Source organism: Ixodes scapularis, unplaced genomic scaffold (genome assembly GCF_016920785.2).
Source record: "Ixodes scapularis isolate PalLabHiFi unplaced genomic scaffold, ASM1692078v2 PGA_scaffold13__105_contigs__length_92229423, whole genome shotgun sequence".
NCBI lineage: Eukaryota > Metazoa > Arthropoda > Arachnida > Ixodida > Ixodidae > Ixodes > Ixodes scapularis.
The window spans coordinates 62,285,176-62,311,293 of NW_024609839.1; the positions used below are offsets into that span (position 1 = coordinate 62,285,176).

General features: G+C 47.5%; 1 protein-coding gene across 6 annotated transcripts in view; it reads right to left on the minus strand.

The window, feature by feature from the left end:
• LOC8035613 overlaps positions 1–26,118 on the minus strand; it is a 52,792-nt gene that overhangs the window by 25,852 nt on the left and 822 nt on the right. For 3 of the 6 annotated variants that reach the window (XM_040498974.2, XM_040498971.2, XM_040498969.2), the window contains exons 2-19: positions 23,593–23,731; positions 22,614–22,712; positions 20,194–20,280; positions 18,072–18,239; positions 17,714–17,779; positions 17,084–17,171; positions 14,916–15,079; positions 12,811–12,966; positions 10,896–11,058; positions 9,451–9,547; positions 8,908–9,030; positions 7,920–8,141; positions 4,619–4,732; positions 3,549–3,870; positions 2,894–3,068; positions 1,974–2,114; positions 1,742–1,879; positions 993–1,120 (exon numbers count right to left, since the gene is read on the minus strand). In XM_040498974.2, coding sequence (XP_040354908.2) covers positions 993–1,120; positions 1,742–1,879; positions 1,974–2,114; positions 2,894–3,068; positions 3,549–3,870; positions 4,619–4,732; positions 7,920–8,141; positions 8,908–9,030; positions 9,451–9,547; positions 10,896–11,058; positions 12,811–12,966; positions 14,916–15,079; positions 17,084–17,171; positions 17,714–17,779; positions 18,072–18,239; positions 20,194–20,280; positions 22,614–22,712; positions 23,593–23,718 — 2,577 coding nt within the window. In that variant the 5' untranslated portion in view covers positions 23,719–23,731. Of the gene's footprint in view, positions 1–992; positions 1,121–1,741; positions 1,880–1,973; positions 2,115–2,893; positions 3,069–3,548; positions 3,871–4,618; positions 4,733–7,919; positions 8,142–8,907; positions 9,031–9,450; positions 9,548–10,895; positions 11,059–12,810; positions 12,967–14,915; positions 15,080–17,083; positions 17,172–17,713; positions 17,780–18,071; positions 18,240–20,193; positions 20,281–21,297; positions 21,385–22,613; positions 22,713–23,592; positions 23,732–26,118 lie in introns of all 6 variants that reach the window. The other 3 variants (XM_040498973.2, XM_040498970.2, XM_029987116.4) reach the window with 2 other exon arrangements.

The window sequence follows — 26,118 nt, forward strand, 5'->3', positions numbered from 1 at the left end:
TGGCAATTGCCTCAAGGGTTTGGAGAATGGTGCGAGGACGAGCATCATTGCCCTAGATGAAAGATATCCCTCGGATCCTTCTTACGATGCACACTCCGACGACACATACAACTGGCATTGCATTTGCTTTGCAAACTGAATGATTTAGGGCCAAGGGTCGACTTATAGTGTGCCAATTCGCGCAAATAAATTCATTGGCACGCTGCAACATGCCTGGGTTGGTGGCGGTGACAGAACGCTCGAACTGCGGCCAATCCCGCTGCTCCCTCTCTCAATTTTGCGAGGCCTTAATTCTTCTCGCCCGGCGTCCAACCGTGCTCTTGTCGACTGCCCAAGTTCCATACACATCAAAAAAATGGTTATGAATTTTTCCTGCAGCTTTTCTCTCATGCCAATGGGAACTCAATCGCAGCTTATTGCTTGCGACGCATGTCCGACACAGATGCCATTTTCTCTCACTATTACAACGAAGTCGCGCAAGGACCGTGAAATTACACGCATGTATGCAGGAAACACCGATGTTGCAACCTCTAGATTTTCGTGTTACTAATCTCTACTTTGGGGTGAAAAAAAATAAATGTGGGGCATTACATCGTAAACAACCCACACACGTTAAAAAAAAAAGAAAATCAAGGATGCAATTAATAGTTATTAATAGCATACTAAGATACTGGCCATTACGAAGTTTAATAGCCTAGTCACACGGGCAACCTTAACCGCAGTTAAAGGGGCATTAAATCCCTTTCCAAGCTGGTCAATCGTGGACCGCAGCGGATGCTACAAGTTTTCCCGGCTAATCCAGTGCCGTGAATGAGTCACCAGCCTATGCAGCACCCCACTCACTGCTGCACTCTTCCCGAAGGTCACGTGATGCTCCCGCGGCCTTCAATTGGCTCTGACGGCGCGCAGCATCCGTTGCGATCCACAGTAGTGCGAAACCGAGTGCATCGATGCAAAGAGCAAACTGAACGGAGAGTTGGGAGAATGCTTACCTGCGGACTCACCGCCTCCACGGGCGCCTCCCTGTGGCTCGAGCCTTGCCGGTGGATGGGACCACCCGTGGCCTGGTTGTAGCCCCACTGGCCGCCGCCGGGTCGTGGGCAGGTTCCATTCGTCACAGCTAGAAAAAAAAAAAAAGCAAGCAAGGTTTAGCTTGTTTTTAGTCGCTCCCTGTAAGCTGAGCTTATCCGGTAAGCTAAACTCACCTACTAAACCAAGCTCAGGAACAGGCGAGCGATTGCATAGTCTATTTCTTCCTCCCAATTTGTCTCTGGGAGAAATAAATCTCCCAATCTGTCGCTACAATTCATCTCAGTTCCTGGTCTTCAGTTATACCAACATATGAATTGTACCCCTGATCCCACAAACTGCCGCTTCCTTGTGCACGCATAATTTCAGTACACTTTTTTCCAAATTTTCGAAGATTCCAATTAAAGCAAATGGTGATGCATCTCGAGAGAAGCAGCTTACAGATAATACTGAAGACAAGTTTAAAAAAATTAGCTGGTGTAATGAACCATCCACACTCTTATCAGACCAAATTCTGGACTTTTTTGCCACCCATGAATTACAATGCACAATGATTTTGCCTTACCCTTACCCCCCTCCCTCCCTTCCTTCCCTCCCTTCCCTTCCCTTCCCTTCCCTTCCCTCCTCTCCCCTCCCCCCATTCAAAAATGAGCAGCCAGCAACTGTTTTCCACCCTGTGTCTCGTCCCAGCAACAGCCCAGCTTCGCCCCACCTCTGGCCAGGCTTCCGTGAGAAATCCTGTTGTCCATTCGTCCCAGGGAGGCACCAGAATCCGGGACGCTGAAGACGCGCTCCCTCGCCGGAATCCACGGAGGCTCCGCCTTGGCGTCCACGTCGCTGCGACTGCCTTCTGCACCGCGCCGGAACGAAAGGCATACTGTTCGGAACGGCAGCTCGCCCGACGCTACGAGTCACGCAACCAACGTGTCCGTCCTCCTACCAACCTTCAGAATCCCGGCCCGCCTCGATGCTGTCCTCGACCGGATCTTCGTCGTCTTCGTCGTCCTCCAGGTTCTCCTGGGTGCTGGACCCGCCCCAGGTCGCCGCAATCGTCGTGTTGCCGCCGGCGACGACGCTCTCGGGACCTGAACGAATGCGAGGCAGACGCGCTTTGGACGTGCTCGGCGCGCGTCCACAGACGGTGCAACTTCGTTGCAACAGATCTGGTTACAGCAGGCATTGTTACGACATACTGATTTGTTAACTTTGGTTTGTCTTCTTATCTATGCCATTTACCCAACTTATTATAAGTTCTGTTATAATGTATGTTTGGATATAATGGACTAGATTAGGAAGTTTGCAAGCAGTTCACCATTCCATTGTGACTCTTCGACGGCAGTCGGACCTTGTGCACCTTCGGTTCAATAGCGGTGGTGCCCGTTTTGCGAACAGATGTCGTCCCTCTCGGCTCCTCGTACGACCGAAAGCGTGCAGTGACGACGATCATTGGTAAAACTCGATGAAAAATGGCCACCTTTAAAAATTCTGAAGTTGGAATGATCCGTTTTATTTCTAGCGTTCATTCCGTTTCGTCGATCTCGCTTGTCAGAACAAACTCCAGTCATGATCCACGTTGAAGTCTGTACAGTAAGAGCACCTGCGTTCCGCATACCCCTCTTACAACGGAACGACATCTTCATCGCTATCAATGTCCATTACGAGTTTATACCGTACGTCAGTCGTCACGCCTGCAGTGAACAGCATGTCTTATGTATGACATACGAGCAGCATCAGCCACCCTTTAGAGTTCCATAATCGCAACTACTCATCCGTCGGAACGCTCCCGAACTCCTTAGACATTCACTCGGATCGCCGCCGTCCACAACGAACCCAATCAAATTCCCAGATCTCGTCGGAAACGCACCTCCAGGCGGCTCCGAGCTCTGTGACCCGGAGCTCGGACTAGTCCGGACGTCTTCATTGTGGGAGTAGCTGAGCAGCTGCTTGCTGCGCTCCTGCTGCAGCAGTTCTTCCAGGATGGCCTTCTCTCGGAGCAGGCTCCCCCCGGCTCCGGAGCACTCCAGGTTCGAGGGGTGGTCCTGGACCCATGACGAAGGCTCGTCAGGCGCCAATTCATCGGGCGAAAAATGTCATAGAAAAACCAGATGGTAAAAAGGCGGTCAGTTTCTTCTCCTCCGGCAGACTTTGGAATTAAGTTAAGAATTGAGGAATTAAGCCGTAGTACAGTGGAAAGAGTGGAGCATGTGCTGGAAGAGGAGTGTTTGAAACAAAAAGTGCCGCCGTTCTTATCATGTCAGCGACTATGGTCTGATGCAGATTTAGAGTAGCAGGACAAACCCCTCCCACAAAGCTCTGCTAACCGCGATTGGCAATTTCCTTCTTTCAACTTGCCTTCTTACTGGAGTTTGCTCCGTTAAAGTAGAAAGAGTTACTGGTTTGTTGGGAGGAGCTCGTTTTGTTTTTCTAAACTCGCAACAGACAGTGTTGCTATTACTACTGCGTGCCATACAAAGGTTCGACTGTCCAGATCTAGTCGTCCCCCTCTGTCCCACCCTCACCTGCGTTCTGTTGCTGGACTTTGGGACGTCAAACAGGTTCTTGGGCAGCGCATTCACGTTGTCCTTTTTGGAAGGAGAAGGTGAGGCACCGACGTGGCCGCCGCCAAGATGGCCGCCCCCGCCCGAGGCCTCCCCGCCGCCCCTCGGGCTCACGTCCAGCCGTCGTGGACCGTCCGGAGTCGAGGTCTTGAGCTGGTTCTTGCTGGCGGCGGCGGCGAGGAGGGGATGTGACGTGAGCAGCTGCTGCCGGAGCAGCGTCAGTCGGAGCTGCTGCTCTTGGAGCTCCTGGAGCTCCCTTCGCTGCCTCCTGGAGTCCCCCTCGCTGCACGTTTGTTCGTCACGTTCGTCGTAAGATGCAAACTGTGATCGGCGATAGTTTCACTTGTTCATGCAGAACTCAACGAAAGTTCAACGAGGCTTGTAGTTGGGATACTGGGCGCACGATGCTGAGGAAACTCGTACGATCAAACAGAGACAAACACAAGAAAGGGGACACGAACAAGCGGTTGCCTGTGTCCTCATCATTGTGTTAGTCTGTTTGCACTTACAAGTTTCGTCGGCACACAAAAGTTGCTGCCATTGTTTGGTTCCCCATCTGTGGTCGCTTCCTTGTTTTAAAAAAACATTATGACAGGTGCAGCCTGCCATAATGCTTCAGTAAGCTTTGAAACTTTGACAGCTGGAACGGCTTGCTAGAATCAGCGTCTTAGCTTGGACTGTGGGAAAGGAAGCCTGCTAAACCTGGGGAGTGCAAGTGTTCGAGACTTGGCTTCACGTGCCACTCTGCTTGGGCACTAGCTTTGACAGTGCTTACTTTCACCATTAAAAGCCGGCCCCGTCTCCGACCGACGCAAGACTCCCAATAGCTTTAACGAAAGTTAAGCATGTAAGCCTTGTAATGTGCAAATAAATGCAAGTTGTGTATTTCGTTATGTCATTTCTGCACATTTGTGGCCGTGCACGCTCTGCAGCACGCACAAGACGTTTCGAGTACCCCCTGCAGCTGCGTTCCCGACACAGACTACCCGATTTTTTATTCCCGAATAAACCTTATCCTTAAGTGTGCTCACCCCAGTGATGCGGTGGCGCTGGTGACACCACTGTCACCCTCCAGGTCACCCTCTTGGAAGGAGGTCACGATCCCCTGAAGATACTGCAGCTGGCTGCGGGTGGCTTGCAGTTGTCTGTTCACACGTGCAAAACATGCGACGACATTTGGACTGGCAGATACGAGGAAACGACGAGTTTCGATGCACAAATTCCAACCTCTGAAAATCTGACCTGCTTGGCTGGTTAATTCATTTGTGCACCCATGTCACATTAGGGGTATTACTGTACTGTAGGCAACAAGAGATTAGCCGCATTTATATGAATGTGGCTTAGTCGCATCAAATCCAGTTGCTGCATTCAATGGGCGCGTTAAGTCGGCGCTCCTTTACTCCTACTCCGACGCTCCGAGTTTCATACTCCGAGCGCAGCAACTAAACGGCGCATATCGTACAGGAGCGCGACACACCGAGGCTGCGTTCCAAACCTACTCAAATGGATCCGAGTTACCCTGGCGTTTTATGTCACGTGACAACAAAAATAGAGAAACGCTGGACGCGGGTAGGTCTTCGATAACCACTTTTACCTTAGAGCTAGATCGAGTAAGTTTGGAACACGGCCAGAAACTATCGACCCTATCGACGGGCCACGGCCCACACGAGCTCCTTCCAACCGTGGATGCGGGTGGCAGAAGCCGAAAATATTTCGAAGATAAATAATTAGGCCCGGGTGGAGCGGCAGAGTCTAAAGCAAAAGAGACGGCAACGTTATGAAGTTTCTACGAACGTTTTAATATTCCTGAAAGGTTTGAAGACTCGCTTCGTGCACATATGTGGAAGGTTACCTTGGTTGACCTATTTATCGACCATGCATGCTGTTCCGATTTAAATTAAAGACAATATTCTTGAACCCGCTCGGGGCGACACAGGAAAACCCTCAAATTTGTCAAAGATTTTCTGGTTCCGTCGGTTCCGTCTCGCAGCGAGACGGAAGCTACGCCGATACCGGCACACCGTCGTTCGTTAGCACATCGTTTTTAGGCGGTATGCATGAACAAGCCTTTCCCGCAACGCTAACTGATGTTTCGGCTTTCCAATCTAAGTATCTTTATTCGCTGCGGCCGGGCTAAGCATTCTAAGCAGGGCAGCCGTCTGTCTTTTCATCACTTTTCTGTCGCCGAGCTATCGGCACGCTCGTTCGATAGATCAATTCGTTTTCAGGCAAGACTCACGAACAAACCTTTTCATCGACGCTCGCTGATGTTTCGGCGTTCAAATCGAAGTATCTTTATTCGCTGCGCTAAGTATTATAAAAGGGACAGAGCGGTCCGAATATCTTCTCATCTCGACAACTTTTCTGTCGCAGTGCTATCGGCACGGCAGCGTTTGATAGATTAATTTCTTTTTCAGGCGAGATGAACAAACAAACCTTTTGCGGAACGCTAATTGCTGTCTCGGCTTTCAAATCAAATCGTTTTTACCTGCTGGATTAAGCACTAATCAACTGAAAAGGGGTAGCGGTCCGCCTACGCCTTTTCGTCTTGCCGGTCGCAAGAGCAGCGCAGCCATCTTGTTTGTTTACGTGACGTCACGGAGCGCGAAGAAGTCACTCGCGCTCCGAAAAATTCTCGGTGCACGAAGAGCGCGCTCGAGTGTCAGTCTCCGGTGGCACTCCTGTCCGTTTAGTGAAAGGAGCGCCAAACTCTCGCGCTCCGGAGCGCGGACTTAACGCGCCCAATGCGGTCATGTAAACGGCATAATAAGCTAAAAAAGCGCATCGCAACCAAGTCGGTAGACAGAGGTGGATAGAAACAGCGAATGCGCATTCATTCAGCCCATGTAAATGGAGGTCGCATTGCATTTTACAACGGGGGGGATTATGGGAAGGCGCTCGTTGCGGGAGCGAGTGAACAGCCGAGAATATGCTGGTGGCCAACCTTGGTGGCGGCGTGAAGAGCGGTCCTGCGTGGTCGCCCGCAGTTTTCTCCCGAGAAGAAACGTGAGCTTTCATTGCCATCATAAGTGAGCGGAATATAGCTGAGCTGCTCGGTGTGGGCGGCCCTTGTCCAAGCCTTGCGAAGTATGACTTGCGCGTCCAAGGGAGTCCCAAGAGACTTCGGCGCAAGCACAAATGGCACAGAGAGCTCTGACCATTGCATGGTAGCGCAGAACGAGCAGTTCCCAAGTCCTACCTCCGTGTTGTTCCTGGTTGCGCCGGAGCCTTTTGGCCTTGGGGTCCGGTGTGTCCGGTAGCGGTCGGCGAGGAGCGTTTGGAAACGATCTCGCTCGTCAGGGCGTGCGCACACTTGTCGCCTCTGATCCAGAGTGGCCGCCCGGCCCAGAGCCCTAAACGTTTGGGTTTTGGTGTGTCTTCCGACTTGTACCTTCTTGCACAGCACCGAAAACAGCTGGCACAACCTTTACGCTTGCCGAAAGCGTCGAACGACCTTCACGTGCGATGCACCGGAAAACGTGGTCATGTGGTGAAGCTGGTGCCAGAAACGGAGCTTTAACTAAGCTCTGACACGGCGTGGCGCCATCTTTGTGTAAGGCTAAGTGTGCATTTATGTAAACATGGCGTCAGCTTCATTCGAAGGACGATTGGAGTCGATGCACTTAAGTCGCATTCATGTAGACGCGGCTATAGAAATGAGAGTGCAAATGAAAACGAGTGTAGCTCCTTACAAACACCCTGCAATTCACTCATGAAATGTCATATATGTACTCTTTTGCACTGCATACTTGTATGTTTTATTGCATATGCAGCTATCTGGAAAGAGAATTAATGTTGTAAAACAAAAAAAAACAAAAAAAAAAAACTTATTTTTATTTTTAACATAGCAAGACAAAATTTAAGGGTTTTATGCGTCAAACCGACTGAGGGCATCTAGCAACCCCCAGCAGAGGACCAAGGAATAGTTTCAACCACCCGAGACCTTACGACGTTCAAAGAAGCAATAAGCCTCGTCAGATTGCGGGCACCTTTGCCGGGATTCAAACCCGCCACCCGGAGATCCAAACGCTGGACCTTTGCATTAGAGCCACGAAGGCAGCCGCCTCACACGGAGCGAGTGCCACGTCGTGTTTCGACACCATAAATACTCAACTCGCAGAAGCGTTTTTGAAAAAAAAGTTTTCCCTGCCACGTTTCGCCTCCGACCTTGCGTGCCATAGTATACTGGAAACATTTCCCGCAGACGTGCTGTGGGCAGACCGAGCAACACAACTAGTGATCTCATTTTGTTGATGACTATAGCACTGAGAGAATACAGGTGCTTTTCTCCACTTCGTCGAGAGACGCCGGGAAATCTAGTCGTACACGCACCTCACTTTCTCCGCGAGCACGTCCCCATCGCTACTGCGACCTTGGGTACTGCCGGGGGGGACCTGGGAGGAGACGGTTGCCATGGCAACCGAGTCCTGCTCCTCGTTGGCCCTCCCCTCGGCCTCGTAATGGCGCCGGGCGGGGAAGTCAGGGCCCCTCAGGTTGTCCGTCTTGTGCGAGGACGTCCCGCCGACGACCCTCGCTCCGTGCGAGTGCTGGGGCCTTTGGAAGAGGTGTCAAATGAATGCATCATTGATTAAAAGGATGCTGAACACCCGAGAAATATTCCTTGAAGTGCCTAGATTGCGGCCATATGCCACAAAATTTCCCCTTCCTCACCTCCCTTCCTCCCTTAAAGGAGCTGTGCAACGATTTTAAGGTTGAAAGAATTTGCATCTTTTACTTTTGACATTGTTTATCTTGTCACAAAGGACAAAAAACACATCTCCTTCCTTCGAAAAGTTGCGATTCTGTCGCATAATCGCAAGGCAAAAATTAGAATATTTCCTGACCTGCAGCCGCGAGCGGCGGCCATGAGAACCACACGACGTGGCGTCAATGGGGGACTTGTAAAAAGATGGGAACTTGTGCAAGTACCTGCTCGATAATAGGTACTTTTTCTATAAACCTTGTCGTTCCAACATAAATCTAAATGCGTCAAAAACCTGGTATCATCGAAAAAGCTGTTATTATACGGAGTTTTAGTGGCGCCATCTATCCGAGGTCAACAAAATCGTCAGCTCTATCTGCTACCGCAAACATCCGCCAGAAGCCGGAGGGGGAAGGGCGCAGAGCCGGACGAGGATAGCCAGACTTGGACGAGACTTTCCTCCTTTCGCCATGTTGATTGCGAAAAAGAGAGGACACGTTCGGGGCGGGGGGGGCTTAGATTGTTTAGTTCATAATTTTCCACATCTCATAAGGCAAAAAAAAAAGAAAAAAGGGGGCTGGGCATCAAAGATTTTGTACACATGCAAACGTCACTTACACGACAGTGCCGGTGGCGCCTTCCAGGATGGCGGTCGCCGTGCCAGTCATCCCAACACCCTGCTCCAAGTTCTTGACAGCGGACCTCAGTTGCTGTAGCGTCCTGCGCATCTCTTCCACCTGCCTGGTGAAAAGAGAGCAAGAAAAAAAAAAAAAGTCAAAACCAGACGCACAAAACTTGCGAATGCAGGTGCAGATCTCACGGCAACGAGTTCTTCACAGCCACCGACAGGACCAGAACGACAGGCATCTCATTCAAATGCCTGGCTTCCACCATGCGCCCGTTGCCTTCCACTGTGCTTCGGCTGCGCGTATACTCTCGAGACACCAAAGCGTTAATAAGCGACCGAAATACCTCCCTGCTGTTCTAATTTTGTCAGTGACCATGGCAAGTTTACTTTACTAGCACCTTAGACGCTACCCTATTAACCCGTTAACAAAAACCACAATCCTGGCAACAATGCGGTTAAGTGGCATAAATTACGTGAACACTACAAATAACCAAGGAAGCTAAAAAGTGAAGGCCGATTAGAAAGATCTCCACCTCTTCTTGTCCTTCAAGGTCGAATGGTCGGAAGAGCCGGACTCGTTGGAAGGGCCGTTGGGTAGGGGATCCTCCCGTGGATCGATGTCCGGGTGCCCTGAAACCCGGACATTCGAACTTTAATATAGAGACAGCTCGCGAGGGTGCAAAAACAATGACTGAACACAAAAGAAAGCTTTGTGAGAACGAGCAACATTTCGTCCCTAAATGTCTAGACTCTACATGACGCTTGCACGAAATTGATTCCAAAGGGTTATTAGTACCAGTCTCGGTATAAAATCCACCTTCCCACGCTTGACGGCTATAAAAGCAACGACCTTTCACAATTGCCGGCAGTCGAAGAAATGCAGGGTGTCGATTATTGTGTTCGCACTCCTTGGCTCGCGATTTCGTCTTCCCGAGTTCTCGCCGGCTAATGCAGCCATCCGATTGGCTGCGGAGTGATAATGAGATACTTGGTACCCGCCCCACCGTGCATCTATCCGGCTGTCACCGATTGCAGTTATTTGCTAAAAGGTACTCTGTCAAGGAAGGTTAAGAAAAATGGACAAAGTCAAACTGAGCATATATGGCATAAATTTGGGTCTCAGCGGCTTCTCTTCAACCGTGGAAGCCCTACAACTTTTTGTCAGTGAAAAATAAAAATAAGTAATGTTCAGCACGGTCTTTCTCGTTTCGAAACTCTCTAAAGGATGATAAAAACGAAAAACAAAATAGTTCAGTCTATTCTCGCTTTTTCATGCAAATGACAAAAAGTTATTTTACTGGTAAGAAACGAATCGCCTGTAATCGAAGCAGATTATGGGTATTGACCCAAAAAGCCACAAATATCTGTGGTGTCTTTAAATGCCTAATGTCACAAGTCTAATGCCAGAAACGAATGCAAAATAAACGTCCAACAACAGAGTCCCCAGGACGTAAAAAAAAAACCATTAATTTGTTGATGGCCACAAGAGAGCTGCCAAAAACAGACGTCTAGCGAACGCCCATGAGACATTGCACAATATTGTCACCCAGGTGTCAAAAGCGTGTCCTTTCGCGGCCGTCACCAGACACCACAACCGACCCCACCTTCAAGTGGACCCAATTTTCCCGAATTTCGTGGCTCTAAAAACACTGCACAAAATAGACCGTGCAAACGCATAGCCCAACAGTTGCGGATACATGGCTCGCCATCTCCCAATCGCAAATTATTGTGCCCACACAACGTTCACGAAAACCCGCTCTTCGCTAAATCCGTGAAACATTTAGCCCGCAAAAACAAAGTCGTTTGCAGCGTGTGGCCATTCGTAGACGGCAACACGAAACCCCCGACGGCCAACTTTAAACCCGATTTTGAGGAAGAACGGAGATGTACGCACTCCACTTAGAACATCCTCGGGTGAATGACTTGTTGGACGACCCGCGTGCCGCTACGAAGCCCAATGTGACCGAGGTCGACCTACCCACGGGCACGGCTCCCAGACCGCTGGCCGACTGTAGCAAGGACAACTCGGACAGGAGTTGGTCCATCTCGACCTTCTGGTCGTGCAGGTCCTTCAGGCGGTCCTGAAGCTTGCGGCGCTCCCGGCAGAGGTCGGAGAGGTCGGCTGCCGAGGGCCCTTCCAGCTGGGTCAGTGGGAGCCACACGGAGTTCGGCATCAATCAGTTGATGAAACGGGGCGAGGTCTGTGCCGACTTGTCCAATTAATTGCCACATATTAAAGGAGGAAGAAGGCAACCTCGGGAAATCGTACGAATAATAGTTACGTCCGCTTACAGAAAAAGAAAACATCCCTGTGCGAACCACCACTTGGGGCACCCCGGTCAGACGGGCTAGAGTGCACTTCACCTTCAGTGTCATTTGTGTGTGTGCCACACGGCTTCTTCTTGAAGAACATACTTGGCTTCAAGTGAGTTTGCTTCTTCCTCTTTATCTTATTTTTCTTTATCTTGGCCTGTGATGGTCAATCAGAATCATCCAATTGGTGTAAATATTGTCAATTAATATAACCCTGTCTTGAAATGTGTTTTTATTAAAAAAACAAAATATTGCTAATACATGACTTTACCCTAACATTTCAGGTGTAAATAGTGTTTTATCCATCGTTATTGTCATCATGTCCGAGTGACACTAATTTATCCCGTGTGGCACCGGAACACGAAGCGACATTCAGTGAACTGAAGTGCACTAATTAACCTGTCTGACAGGGATATGAGAGATCATAATATCCTGAGAAATAGCCCACCTTGAATTGAGAGCAAATTGAGCGAAAATAAGGAGTGGGCTAACTTTCAATGCACAATCAAGGAACAATGAAAAATAAGTTAATTTTTTATATCGCGACATGCCAAACTTACTATCTCAGCGAGAGGCAATGAACCAAGGATGACAGTCCTTCCTAACCAGCAATGTCTGCTTATATCTCCTGCCAAAGCTAACCCCAAATCTGCTGTTGTCGTCATTGACCCGGCACTACGTTTACTAGAAGTGTGCTGTTTCTGGAACAAAAAAAAAAAAATGTAAATCATGCCAAAAGTAGGAGTGGGTTATATATATCCGGGGTCGGGCATCTCGGGATATTACGGTAAGTTCAACTTTCCTGCAAAGTTGTGGTAAACTGGAGAAGCAGGTATAAATACATGAAATATGTTGATATATTCAGTAAGATTCCGATAAAACGCCCACCCGTGGAGAAGATAGAAATGGTGAAAAAAAAAGGGGGCGGGATATCTTCAAGAATGAAACAGCAAAATTTAAGAAACTAAAGTGACAAATGCGGGGTGGGTGCAGAAATTAGTTATGAACTACACGACACGGGAACTGATACTGCAGATAACCCCCCGACGCAGCAAATTCGCCTTTCACGGTGTGATACGCAAGCGGGAACCAGCTACAAACTAGCTTGGCACAGGTACCAATACTGCAAATTTTATGGCTGAATTCCCGTCAGACGCTGCGTGACGTCCGACAAAAATCTTGGGTGAGCGACGTTTCGAAAGTTTTAATCTGTGAATGTTTATCCAGAAAAGCGGGACAACTTTCCTACTGGATTCTACAACAGGAAAAACGGTGTTTCACAGCTTGCCTTCACTACAGACATCGCTACTACTACAAATGAGCAAGTGTGGCCTCCAAGAATGACTGACAACAAACTAAAAAATGAAGATTTAGTTATGCTACACCTACAACTGCTTGCCTACACCACTGATCTTTCCAACTAACGAAACTATTCCCTCTCACTGTAATCAATAATGTAGATGTTCGATGTAAGGTCAAAACGCTAAAACAAGAAGAGGTTAAAAAAAAAAAAAGAATGCAGCCGTAAGAAATCTTTTTTCGAAAGTTGAGGGAACAACTATTTGAGTCCTCGTGCTCACCACGTCCTGCTGCTGTGCCATGCCCTGCAACTGATGCAGGCGACGCTCCAGCTGCTTCAGTTCCGCTTCGGCCGACGTTGCAGTGCCGACGGCGCTCGTTTCTGCGGTCCACGTCCAGTTGTTGTCACCGCCAGCAGCTTCTGCAGCCGACACCCTCTAAAGAAAAACATTAAAAAAATTTTTTTTTTGGCAACATTTATAATATATTCTCTCTCTAGAACTCTTTCTAACAGAGCAGTTAAAAAGCAGAACTGATATACAGCGCATCATTGAACACTCAGTCTTTGCCTAAATGTAGCTCTCTGCCCAAATGTAATTTCAGAACTGACCTTCTGAGAGTTTAAATGGGAAAACAAAACCCATTTCTGGTAGCTGGTGCCATTCATCTCCATGCATTCATGTCCTTTGTTGGCAACTAATTTCCCATTAAAAGATTTTAAAAAATTGCTTCTAACTTTTTAAATACTACCTAACGGCAAGCTCCGAAACTCTGGCAGCTGGTCTACACGCATTCGGCGACATGTACTTTATTTTTGCAGTGAAAAAAAAAAAAAAAAAAAACCCTTAGGTTTTTGGGGGGACACCCTGTATTCCGGAGGTGAGCATTCCAACACTGCCGAAACAATCGAAACTTGTGCAGGAATCGTATGACTATTTGCATAAGGAAACAGTCCCCATTCTTCCCTAAGCTCAACACAGAGCTCATGGGACAGAGTACACTTTCTAAACATGGTACAGCCACAGAACGGGTTATTGACTGCACTGTCCCCCCAAAGTGTCAAACTGCATGCCAGTTACAGTCGAAGTGCTGTAGGCCTTGAGCATTCTGAATTTTTCATTCTCTGCTCACTCCAACAGAAGGGTTGCTCAGCCTCCGTAACTTCTCCAAATTTAGAAACGACAGCAAGCCACTTTCAAAGCAGGGCAACGGTGTCTGGGGTCCGATTTCGGACAAGCCAAGAGCGAGAGCGTTGTCGGACTCCGATTGGACGTGGCGCCACAGTTTTGTGTAATCAACAAATGAGACATTTATGACCTGTCTGCCGGTTCCAAATTGGCCAAAATTCTGGCGAGACCATCTCACCAATTCGGCGAGAAAGGTCTTGCGGCCTCCGATGTGCTCGTCCTTAATATTCCCTCATCTACCGATCAACATTGGGTCGTGTACGGCGGTGGAACAACTCGGTTAGCAAAAGAAGAGTGGGCTATCAGTGGCTTCTAACGCGAAGTAGCAGACGATCGCAATTTCCGCCAATGGTCAATCTGGCTTCGCTGTGGCACCTCGTTCGTGGCAGACAACCAACTTGTTTTTCCGACCCTCCAGCAGATGATGTATGGCATTTCCGATTTCTTACGGTCTGCAAATTGTACTTCGTAGTGTGCAGACCGCATTTCCCGCTCGCGCCAGCAGACGAACCGTCTACGAAAGCCATTTTCGCTCGCTCCACAAGAGGCAAACTAGATCTCGCTCTTGCAGTGACCAAAATAGGATCCCTGGAAAGAATCTTCGCCCGGTGTCGTCTATGTATAACCCCATAACGACCAAGCCTTGAAAGTGGCCCCGATGTCGTAACGAACGACGTCGCAGGAGAGCCGGTGCGTAATGTCGGTGGATGCCGCAACCCTGGCGGTCGATCGGCGAAGTTTTGGCCAAAAGTTCAAGCGAATTGTCGTCGCGGCGTCCCAGTTCCTAGCCGCCAAAGGTTTCGTGGACTGTCGAGCTGGAGGGCGACCGGCAGCAGAATGAGCGTCTTTTGCACCAACTTGTGCCGCAGTGCCACCACCACGATCTTGGCAGACGAAGAAGCGGGAAATCGAGAAACCAGACCCGAGGACGCAATAACACATTGGTCGGAGACGCGTTTCAGACACCCAAGTAGACCTATCACCTACCGTAAAATACCGCGGAAGTGCCTACTTCATTCAGGCGCCCATTATCGACATTTTCCAAACTTGAGAATTCTGCAAATTGAACGTTGAGAGCTTGATTTGACTGGACAAGTGCCCCTGTCTAAATTGACCCAGTTTGCGGTGCAAGCGGGGAGGGTGCTTCTCCGGCATTTTACAGCAACTACTAACTGTTGGGTAGAGAACCCGCCACGCACCGTGTGCTGGTGTTGCTGCGTCCTTCTCCCCGCTCCGGATGCGGCTATGGATCGTTTGGGTTCTCTGGAGGCCAAGGTCGGGTTGAGCAACGTCCCCGCCGCACTTTCCCTCTGGATCTGGTTCACCCACTCGCTCAAATCCGGATTGTTCAGAGCCAGCTGGTCTGCAACCAGAAGGAAACATACAAATTATCATTATAAACGTACGAACCGCAAGACCACACTGCGGCAAACTGGAAAGAACGAAAAATTCCGGAGGTCAGCCACTTTGACTAACATGGGAATGAATCCACCTGCGTCAAAATTATACGACGGGTCATGCTGCCAGAGTTTCCTGGCCTTCAGAACCAAAATACTATATGAACACTAGCAGACAGTTGAAATTAATCAGGTCATGTACAGTGAAACCACTCTTAGCAATATCAGTTACATTCCAGAAGAGAAGCTTCACTGTTTTACTATCTTCGTTATGTTTTGCTTCACTACAAGATTTGTGTCTGCCGTAAACTTCTGCTGCATCCACATTTATTGACTTCTTCCGACTGAACTGTCAGTCTTTCTATGCTTTCATCTTAGTATTTCACTTTTGTCCCAAGAGAATTATTTGTGGTGCAAAATAAGCAGACATAAGTAAACTTAAAAAAGGGGTGCTAAACAAAGCGGATATTTGCAGTAGATAAGCTTAAAGATGCTGCTTAAGTTTCTGTGTCGCACAAAGCTAGTTCTACTAGCAATATTCTAATTGTCATACAGTAAAACCTCGTTAATTCAGATCTCATGGGACCGGCCAAAAATGTCAGAATTATCCAAAAGTCGAAATATCGAAGGGACAAAGAAAGCTGTGCGAAAACGTTTCCCTGCGACATCCCTTTATTTTGAAAAGAAATATGTTATTACCGCCTGCTTTCTAGACGACACTTGGGCGGAGACGGCAACTTTCCTTAGCGATGTCGAGTCCTCCACCGCACTCGCACTGTCAGAGCTACGCATCCCGTGCGCCGACAAGATAGGACAGCAAGGCCTCTTCTAGTTTCGGGTGCACCGCCTTCCAAGGCCGCTTTCTTTCCGCATTGAACTTCTCGCTCTAGAAAGCCCGTAGGATATCGGCCTCAATTTTCATGTACGTGGCCAAACTGCTTCTCTTGACGTCGTAACTTTCCGTCCCTTGTCGAGAGACGCCGTCTTTCAAGGCCCTCAGTATTTCCACTTTCGTCGCTAAATTCTTAGCCTAGTACAGCTGCAACAGAAAACGAGTAGCACAGCTGACCAATAATCGGAGCGGCGAAATTACGACACCCGGCGCTATTTTTCCCGAGCGCGCCGATGGCGAGAGAGCCAGTCACGTTGCAATTTTTAACGCGGGGGTGGCCGGCGAAAAATTGAGGGATAAGATAGCTGTTAAAATTGCGGGCTTTAGGATCCCCGCGTTGAGGCATAAAACGTGACTGTCACTCTCGCTATCGGCACGCTCGGGAACAATAGCCCCGCGTGTTGCGATTTTGCCATTCCGGTCATCGGTCACTTGTGCTACCCTTTTTCCGTTGCAGCTATGCTTTTGCCGCTTCCATGCCAGGACAGTAACGCGCTGAAGAACGGCAATACAGAGCAAAACCGATGCGAAACACGGAGAACCGGAAAAGTGAAGAGCCATGGGAAAACCGGAAAAACCATGTGTGCACCTCGGATGGATAGCGGTCATACCCTTTGGAACGGACGGTAGCTAGCGCCACCTGCCGAATTTGTCCGAATTAACCATAGCGCGCCGCGTTTCCTCCGAATTAATGAGCGTTTGCTGCCATTGAATAATACATACGTTTGACGGGACCAGATCGGCAGTTCAAATTATCTGAATTTCAGAATTAGAGGGGGTTGAATTAACGAGGTTTTACTGTAGCACACATCAATTGCCCCTCTACTGTGAAAGTATGAGTTTGTTACAGTTCTAAGCAAGGAAGAAACTAATCATATTCTGTAATGTACCCGAGACAAATTTTTACAAGAAACGTGGTCATCTTTTGCAGCAAAAAAAAAAAAAAGCGCAGAAGAGTCAGCATAAAACACTCTTCTCCATGCTTCAAACAAACACTAAACGAGAGCTTTACTATCTGCTGTGACAAAAACAGGAAACCCCAAAATGTTTGTCCCCGTTTGTGGAACATGAAGCCCACCTTGGAATGCTCGTGTTTCAGCCAGCTTGTTTTCGGCCCTTTTTTGCATGCTGGCCAAATGAGCATGCTGATCCTGTAACTCCAGCAACTGAAAAGGAAAAGAGCAAAAAGCAAAGCAAAAGTTGCAACATTTGTTGCTGTTGCACTGCAAAAGCAAGCAAATGATTAAAACAAGCGGCATACCAGAGCGCAGAATGCCTACTGTAACCATGTGACCCCTAAAAACTGTCAACTGTGAAAAACTTGTTCAGGGCCCTAATTAGTCAGCCTAAGAGTTTGTTTTCAGAATGTGAAGCGATATGTCACCTATAGTACTCAGTTTGACACAATTGGGCAAAGGACAAAAGCCATGACTTCAGCGAACCAATCGGACGGAGGGAACGGGGCACGTGACAACATACCGTGGAAGCGCCTTTCCTTCCGAGATCTGCCACGAGCTTTGCTCGACTGCTCTAATAGGTTTGTGGGAGCTGTAGCTTTCGCCTTTTGCCAAGTCAAACTGAAACTGTAGGAATGTCGTTTTCCTTCAGGTGCCAATGGTGCCGGTACTTTCAACTTAAGTGAGTGAGTAGTCCAATAGTTAATATCCACTCAGAGTTACTAGCAAACAGAAGACAAAATTTCACCGACCTTTTTCTTGGATTCCAGAATTTTGCGCATGATGGCATTCTGCTGCACCAGATTCTCCTCATCCTCCTAAAAAAGAATACAAAAATATATTTTGGTTGAAATTAGTGCGAGCCCCCTTTGAGCCAAACTAAAAAATAGTCTCCAGTCTGTGTCGCTTCTAATACACTAATTTAATTAGACTGAAATGAATCCAATAAAACTGCTGGATCATGAAGAAACTTCTCGCTCAAGCTATGCCAAGTCTGCACGAAGTGCACATAATCACCAGGATGCCCAATGTACACTTCTATGATTCTCTACCCTAAGATACTGCATCCATCTTGCATGTGGGCAGAAGTCGCGCAACCTTGAGGCTCACCCTAGTTGGAGGCGGATATTCGAGATCGCTCCTCATGTTTCCGTCGTCCTCGTCTTCGTCGTCAACGCAGTTGTCAACCACGTTGAGCACCGTCTGCGAAGAGACTTTGTGCGCGGGCGATGCTGATCTTTCTTCGAGGCGTCGCTGACGTTGGTCGAGGGCATTGTACTGCGTCGAAAACAAGCAAATCCAAGCATAATTAAAGTCTGTTTCGATTACGAGGTTTATACCGATGGTTGAATGTTGTAGGTGAGATAGATTAGGGTTAACTACCGATAAACACCAAAAATTACCCCCCCTTCGAGACGGTTTTATCGAAAATAGGACAAGAGCCGAAAAATTCCGAATTAGAGATGCATCGAATAAGAAAGGCCCAAGCTCCAAGGCGAGATAACCTTTATCTAAAGCTTTACTTCATTTTCAAAGGGAGCACAGCCCACAATCAACTGCCAGTGAGGTTGCTTCTTCCTTCGGAACCACGCCAATTATATCTAATTCCTTTCTCTTTTTAATACCAATGCGTATTCTAAGCCTTCGGGTCCCCATTGTCCGGAGGTTGGGGGAGTCTCGTGCCCGTGTCCTATTCTCTTCCACACAAACCCCAATGTATTGCCCGACATCGAAAGTCGACACCCAAGAACATTGAATCTGTGGAGAAAAAAAAATAAAAATAAACTCCCAAAAAACATTCCCCCCAAGAATAAACCATGAAAAAACACCCCACACAAAATAAAACCCCCAAAAAGCACCCACCACCAAGTATAAACCCCGAGAAACTCCCACCAAAAAAATCCACCCCGAAAAAACACCCTCACAAAAAATCAACCCTGAAAGAACACCCCACCCATAAAATCAACCCCCCTCCCCCTTCTTCCACCAAAAATAAATCCTGAAGACATAGAACCCTAGATATAAGCAAGTTACCATGGTGATAACAGACTACGGGAAGCAAAGCTTGCACAGCCCTTTCATGCAACAAAACAAGCGACAAGTCCAACATTTAAAGCACGGACTTGTGCCAAGACCATGCAAACAGTATTTCAGGTGCATCAATATTTAAAATAATTGATTAGCATTATCAAAAAAAAAAAAGGTATATCATGCGACGTGTTGTGCAACAAGAATTCTGTCGTTAGTGTCTGGATTAGAAAATATATGTTTAGAAATTGTGCAGTTGATATCTTAGGAGACTGAATCACGTCGCAAAACTGCAACCCACATGTACAAAACCTTGCAATTCGGACCAGTGACATGCGGCTCCAAGTTCGTGCGCGATTTCATTAATTTATAATGACACGCGATTCGGAGCAGTCCGACGAGACGTCACATGACACGAATATTCAAAAATGGACCGCACAATTCTGCATACTTAAATCACGCACCATCACTGAACTGCTCGCAGTTCACGGGTGCATACCGTACTGCTAAACAATCGGCCAATAAAAAAATAATCTCGTGAATCGGACGACAAAAAAGAATCCGTATTCGGGTAGTGCAGGAAGGGCTGCGTGATTACGAGATCACTAAAATTCAATTGTATCAGGGTGATCGGTGCAACGCAAGTCCCAACTAAATCAGCCACGCCTCAGAGCCGTGACACTCCAGAAGCCACCTCGGTGCTGAAGTCATTGCTGCCGGTCACCTGAAGCTTTACATGAAATCATCGCAGGACGCTTTTCTGTCCTCCGGAAACATCAAAGCAGTCCGCAGCAGAGTCGGACGAAGTCACCCAAGTTTGCCGACGTCGTAGCTAAAACTCAGGAAGACGCAGTTTCAAACCGTAACGAAAGCCACCATCTAGGTACCAAAATGGTGGTACCAACAAGCAAAACGCAGACGTTCCAAATGGAGCCTATTTAGTAGCTCTAGTCGCAACCATACACCGTGCAGAACGCTCCAAAAAGCAAGTTTCCCCAGTCAACGATCACGCAAATCGTACACGCCGACAACTCGAGAAAAGCGGGGTGGTTAGAGTCGCGGACGTCTCACTATTGCACCCCACCAGATGACACGGAGACATTGGCTGACGAAGAGGCTAAAAAACGAATTGCGAATCAAAAAGCCCGACGATAATAGGCCACAGCCTGTGTTTTTCGAGCTCTTGGCCACTACAGCGCCATACCCGCCGTGAATGTGCACCGCTGCCTTCCAGCTCCGCATTCAGGTGCTGCATCATCTGGCGAAGGCGCTGCAAGTGGCCGTGGGCACCCTGCTCGTGGCGATGCATTCCGTGCCGGCACACCATGCGGGAGAATGGGGAAGGGGCAGCAACACTTGAACGGACGTCACAGACAGAGAAAGGGAGGAAGGGAGCGCAAGACATCCGTGGGACGCAGCTGTCGGACTGACGTAACAAGAGATGAGCATTGCAGCAGCCCCCTTGCCCTACATTCCATCCACCCTTAAGCTGACAGAGTGACGGAAGCTATGTGCAAAGAACGGGGCCAGGTGATGAAAGAGGGGGGATTTGATTGGTCCGGTAAGTGCGTAGCTCATCCGCACTGCCGCCTTAGGGGTGAACGGAGCATAGCCTGTTCGCGCGCTGTCACTACAGTCACGAAACAACAACTTAGATGATAACCATTCATTACCGAAACGGTGCTATGAAATGCACCATCATTTTCTAGTCGTGGAAACAATTTGTGGCAGTCGCTTGGTCATAATGACAGAATCATACATAAAACGCGGTTTTGGCTAGATGAATCTTTGTGCAATCATTTCTGTACTGAGACACATGATGCGACTCCGACGGGGATGCCACTGTTTGTCGCTATGGTCACACGATCACTTACACCAGCCAATATGAGCGAAAGAGCTCTGCTGCAGTGGTAACACTATACTCCAATCTCTCAAACGTAAATGCTTTTTACACCTTGCTCTTGCCAGTCGCCTTTGCGTTTTACGTTTTCAGCAGATTACCTCTCCAAAAATTTGTTCTACATTAAAAGGTGACGGCAACAATGGATGCGAATGTGTCATCTGCCAATATAGTCCTGTCATCTTTTGTTCTTGCATTCTTGAACTGCTTCCCCAGCCATCATGCATTCAACGGACATCTAGTTCTGGAAAAGGAACCGACATCTCAAAAAGGTTCCAAAGAAAGTGCTGTGCAAGCATGATTAGTTTTTTGCATACACATTATTTCCAAGAAACAAAGACGGTTAGTGTCATTAGAGGACCTAACAACAGCAGCAAACTTAGCATGTCCCAAGGAATGCACGCCAACCTGATCGAGAAGGGATTGCATGAAGGTCGCCTTTGAAACCATGTCCTCATGAAGCTTTTGCAAGCGAACCAGCTCCCCCTGTGCCCGCTGACAACAACAAAAAAATGGACGTTTACAAATCTCTAATGCGAAACTAGAGAACAGCTCTTCAGAAAGAGGAGGGGAAGGTATGTTCCTCCTCCTCCAGCTAAATTTCCTTATAAATTTAGCAGGGATATTTTCCTGCTAAATTTAGCGGGGAAACTGGCGTCATGCGACTTCAACACCAATTCAGTTTCACCACTAGATTTAGCGGGAAAAATGACGTCACACGACTTCGTGTCACGTCACCCATAAATAAATTCAGTCTCTCCGCTAGATTTAGCGGGAAAATTGACGTCACGTGACCTCAACACCAATTCAATTTCCTGTTCAATTTAGTAGGGCGGTTACACTGACGGCGACACCGCTATATGCAGAGATGGGTGCATAAGAGCTGCACTCTAAACTGAAAATGAAGGTTTTAACACAAAGACATACCTCTCTTACCATGACAGCACAATCATTCCTTGAATTAAAAATAAAGAAAAAGGTTTATAGAAAACATTTTTCTTGATCTCCAGGTCTCAAACTACATACTTTCTCTTTATTACACTCAGAAATTGCACTTTTACTTGTAGGATCGCAGCTCACGTTTTGCTAAGAGGCTTATCCTTGATTCAAGCATTTTCTGGTCTACTTTCACAGCTTCCTGCTTTGACCACCAACTAGGTGCTGTGAAATTTGGATGTTGCAACAAGTGAACACCAGCATTTCCCTCACATCAACAAAACTATCAAAATAGGTAGTCCACTTATTCGCACCCAACACAAAGAATCCAAGAGTAGTTCAGCTTTCAAATACCACCATCCGCCACTTGTGAGGTGTCCAGTTGAGCCTACATTAGACAAAAGAAATTTCTACTTGCAAAAGTGTATTGTGAGGCAGCAATAGTTTCACCTCTAAGGCTGGTTCACACACTAGCATTTGAGTTGTGACCACTTGTGACCACTTGTGACGAGGGAGCACTGGCATTCTGGTGGTACATATCGGGTCACTCCAGAACGCTTCCCAGATGCATATAGGTTTCCCGATTTTTTATGCATCATTCTTTAACCACGGGCTTGAAATAATTCTGACAATGAGCGGCCACTTCTCCAAGGCAGTGCACGGTCACAAGTGGGCACAAGGCAATCGGGCAGACTCAAGCGAAAATGAGAAAACCAGCCTTTGGAGACCACATCTACCACAATCCAAGCGCCCACACAAGAGACCAAGAGGAAGGCATGAAGGCTTACAGGGTCTTCGGACTTTTCCAGGTTCTTCATGAGGGACTTGACTTGTCGCATGCAGTCGTCAAGCTGCTTCAGTCGACTTGCCAGAGCGTTTGGGTCCTGCTGCAATGCACGCGAGCACAACACGTTTCATGGAGCGGGCTTTTCAGCTGGACAATCTTTTTTCACCTTGTTCTATGCCTGAAGCCTGTTCCCGATGAACTCGCACTGCAGTTTTATCAGTTCTTGTGTAAATGCCTGCTCAGTGTCTCATATAGGCTATGTAACAAACTTAGGATAGCTGAATCTAGTAGCGCTATTGTTGAAGTCAGTGTCTCATGCAAAAAAAATATAAAAAGTCCACAATCATTTTGAAAATAATGAATATTAGTGACCGAGCTTCTTATGAAGCATTCGTGCTCAAGTATGCTATCATGGTTCCCAGAACGTTATTTGCTGAAAAAGGAAAGTTATTCAAAGCTAAGAAATAACAACAAAATATTCAAAAGTGCCACACATATGAAAGACTTGCAGCATCGGCTTCACCAGGTTCAATGATGTACATGAGCTAACCATATGGGGTATATGCCAACAACGTTTGGCAATTGCAGATGAGCTAAAATTGCTGTCAGAACTATACAAAAATTGTTTTATTTACTTGTCAGCTTATTTAAGAATACTACAGGTACTCCTATCCGGCTATAGTCGGTGACTAGTTATAAAATCAGGGGAAGCTCCTCCCACCTCTTTCCAGTTTAACAGAGCGAACGCTGGAGAAGAGCTGACCTCCTCTCCAGCATTTGCTCTGCTAATGTGGAGAAGGGTGGGAGGAGCTTTCCCTGAACTGTTAACCTGTCACGAACTATAGGGGAAGAGGGAGCACGGGTTGACATCCTAGCCAGGAGAGTGAAATTTTGCTTTTGCATATTAGTGACTTCAATAATGCCGTGGGCGGTGACTGAATCATGTGGTGACCGAATGATATGGCGAACACAATTCTTACAACACGGTTGGTGTTGTTCTTGCCGGCAGACGACGAACTCCCGGCAGACGCATTGCTGGGAGACTGCCGGTCCGCCCTAGCATTCCGGCGCGGCTTGTCCGCCGGATCGGCGTTCCTCCGCTGCATGGCAACGACACACCTTCGACGAAAACCAGCAGTCAAGGAAGGGAAGTTTGCTCTCAATTACCGCAACAGACCAATCTCGCCGAGCATTCCAAGCGTGCAACACGCCGCCACGACTCGGAATCTGCAGGAGGACGGCGGCTGTGCACGAGACAGCTCGTGCTGTCTCGTGCTCCGCCCGCACAGGTTCGCAGGGGCGGCGCAACGAAAATTGGCTCGTGAGATTGGTCTATTGACCGAGCAAGAGCGTGCAAAGACCGGTTCACACATTGGCATTTGAGTGTGACGGAGTGCATTGTGACCGCTAGCCACCGTTTACGACGAGACAGCATGCTGGCTCCGACTATCGGCTAGCACCAAAACACTACCGATCTGCATACATTTCCTAGTTTTTATGCATTATTCTTTCCCCATGGACGTGAAACAATTCCCACAGTGTTATAAATGATTGTTTCTCATAGATAATGCATAGACTTCAGCTCGAAAATACTGCAGGACCTTTAGTATGAATATACATGGGTTGATCGAGTTCTGGGTTGGCAACAGCGAGCGTTTTCACTGCAAGCAGCCACAAGCACTCATAATGCATTCGGCCACACATAGGCACAAATGTGAGAACCCTAAAAAGCTCCCTTAGAAAGAAGCTGAAAAGATTCTTTAAAAAAAAACAAAAAACAAGTTAGAGGAATTCTAGAGTATTTTTATTCTGTGAATCTCAACATCACGTTCACCTTCCCCGAAGATGTAACTAAACGCGAGAAAACACAAAAATATCTCCGACCAATTGTTACGTCATTAAAGGACTTTTCGGCTGCCAAGCGCACGTCGCTCGTTGGGGGCAGAGCATGCAAGTGCACGCTTGCCAGGTATATTCCCCGCACTAACAACAATCGTGATGTCTTTTGTTCTTACCTTTTTTGAAAATAGCAAGAGTGCGCGCGCATAGCTTCGATAGGCGCTGAAGATGCGCGAGAGCAGAAATTCTGAAAACTCCTTTTATGACGTCACACTCCAGAAAGAAAGGGCTTCAGTGGTACATTGAAAATGATTTTCTGCAGCCTCTCCTGCACCAAATTGTATTGAATGAGCAGGCGAACGATTTGAGAAAGCGTTCCAGTGACATTTGGCAATGGTTAAGCAGGCTAGAGGAGATAACTCAGGATAGAGAAGACTATTTGGAGCCTACCTCCTGGTTTCACGGTAGTTTAAGTCAGCGTACCCAAGTTAAACAAAACCCCGATACAAAGTGACATAGTGCAGTTTAGATAAAAAATATTTGGGGGTTTTACGTGCCAAAACAACGAAGGGCATCTAGCATGCCCCATAGTGATGTAAAACTATTGATAAATTGACTATCGATACTATCGGTAGTTTTTCCAAAACTAGCGACAGTGTCAATTTTACTATCGATAGTCGACTATCGATAGTACAATCAACGGTGTTTCGATGGTCGTCTATTGATAGTACTATTGAGTTTTTTTACTATCAATAGTCAGATTCTATCAACAGTCAGATTTCTGGGGACTATTGATACTACTATCGATACTTTTGCACCACTAGAGTGAACACAGTTGCCGCACCGCCCCTCGCCTCCCTTCCTCCCCTCTCCACCCAAACATCCGTCTTTGTCATCACTGAAAGCTGAACCAAAGTTGGGATGGTAAGTTCTCGGGCTAGTTGGTGTCCCATTTGAAAAAATAAAGCGAGAAAAAGAGAGGAGGGAGCGACGCAAACTACAAGTGTCGCAAAACTATCGATAGTGAACTGTCGACAGTACTATTGATAGGTTTACAATAGTCGCTCCCTCCTGCCGCAATGGTCATTTAAAAGGAAAAAGAAAAAGAAGCTGGTGACAGTTCCTTACAGATGAAAGAAACAAAACAAGCAAAAACATGAGAGGGGGCAGCACTCTGAGGCAGCATTCTAGAGCAGTTCTTGTCAAATGGGGTTCTGCAGACCCTTTGGGAACTCTGAAAGCTTTCTTAACATCCCCAAACCAAGCAAAAAAAAAAAAAAGTTTTTCTTTCTTAATTGATGTTATTTGTTTTGTGTACCAAATAAGTAGGGTTGATTGGTCTATGTTTCACAGCTTCAAAGTTGGCTTGCATACATTTAATTCTCTTTATTTACCCTTGTCCATTGTAATCGTCTATTATCCACCCTCATCCCCGGCGGGGGGTCCCCATCACTTTCACTGATCCAGATGGGTCCGCGAAACACCAGTGGTTGAGAAGCACCGTTCTAGAGGGTCTGAAGTCTAATAAAAAGACCTCCATGCATTGGTCGCCTTTCGTGTGTTTTTCGAACCTCGTATACGATATCCCATTTTCTTTACAATTTCAGCGCAGAAAGAGACATATTTAAAAAATAACGTCCTGCCCGGACGTTCTTTTTACAAAGCAA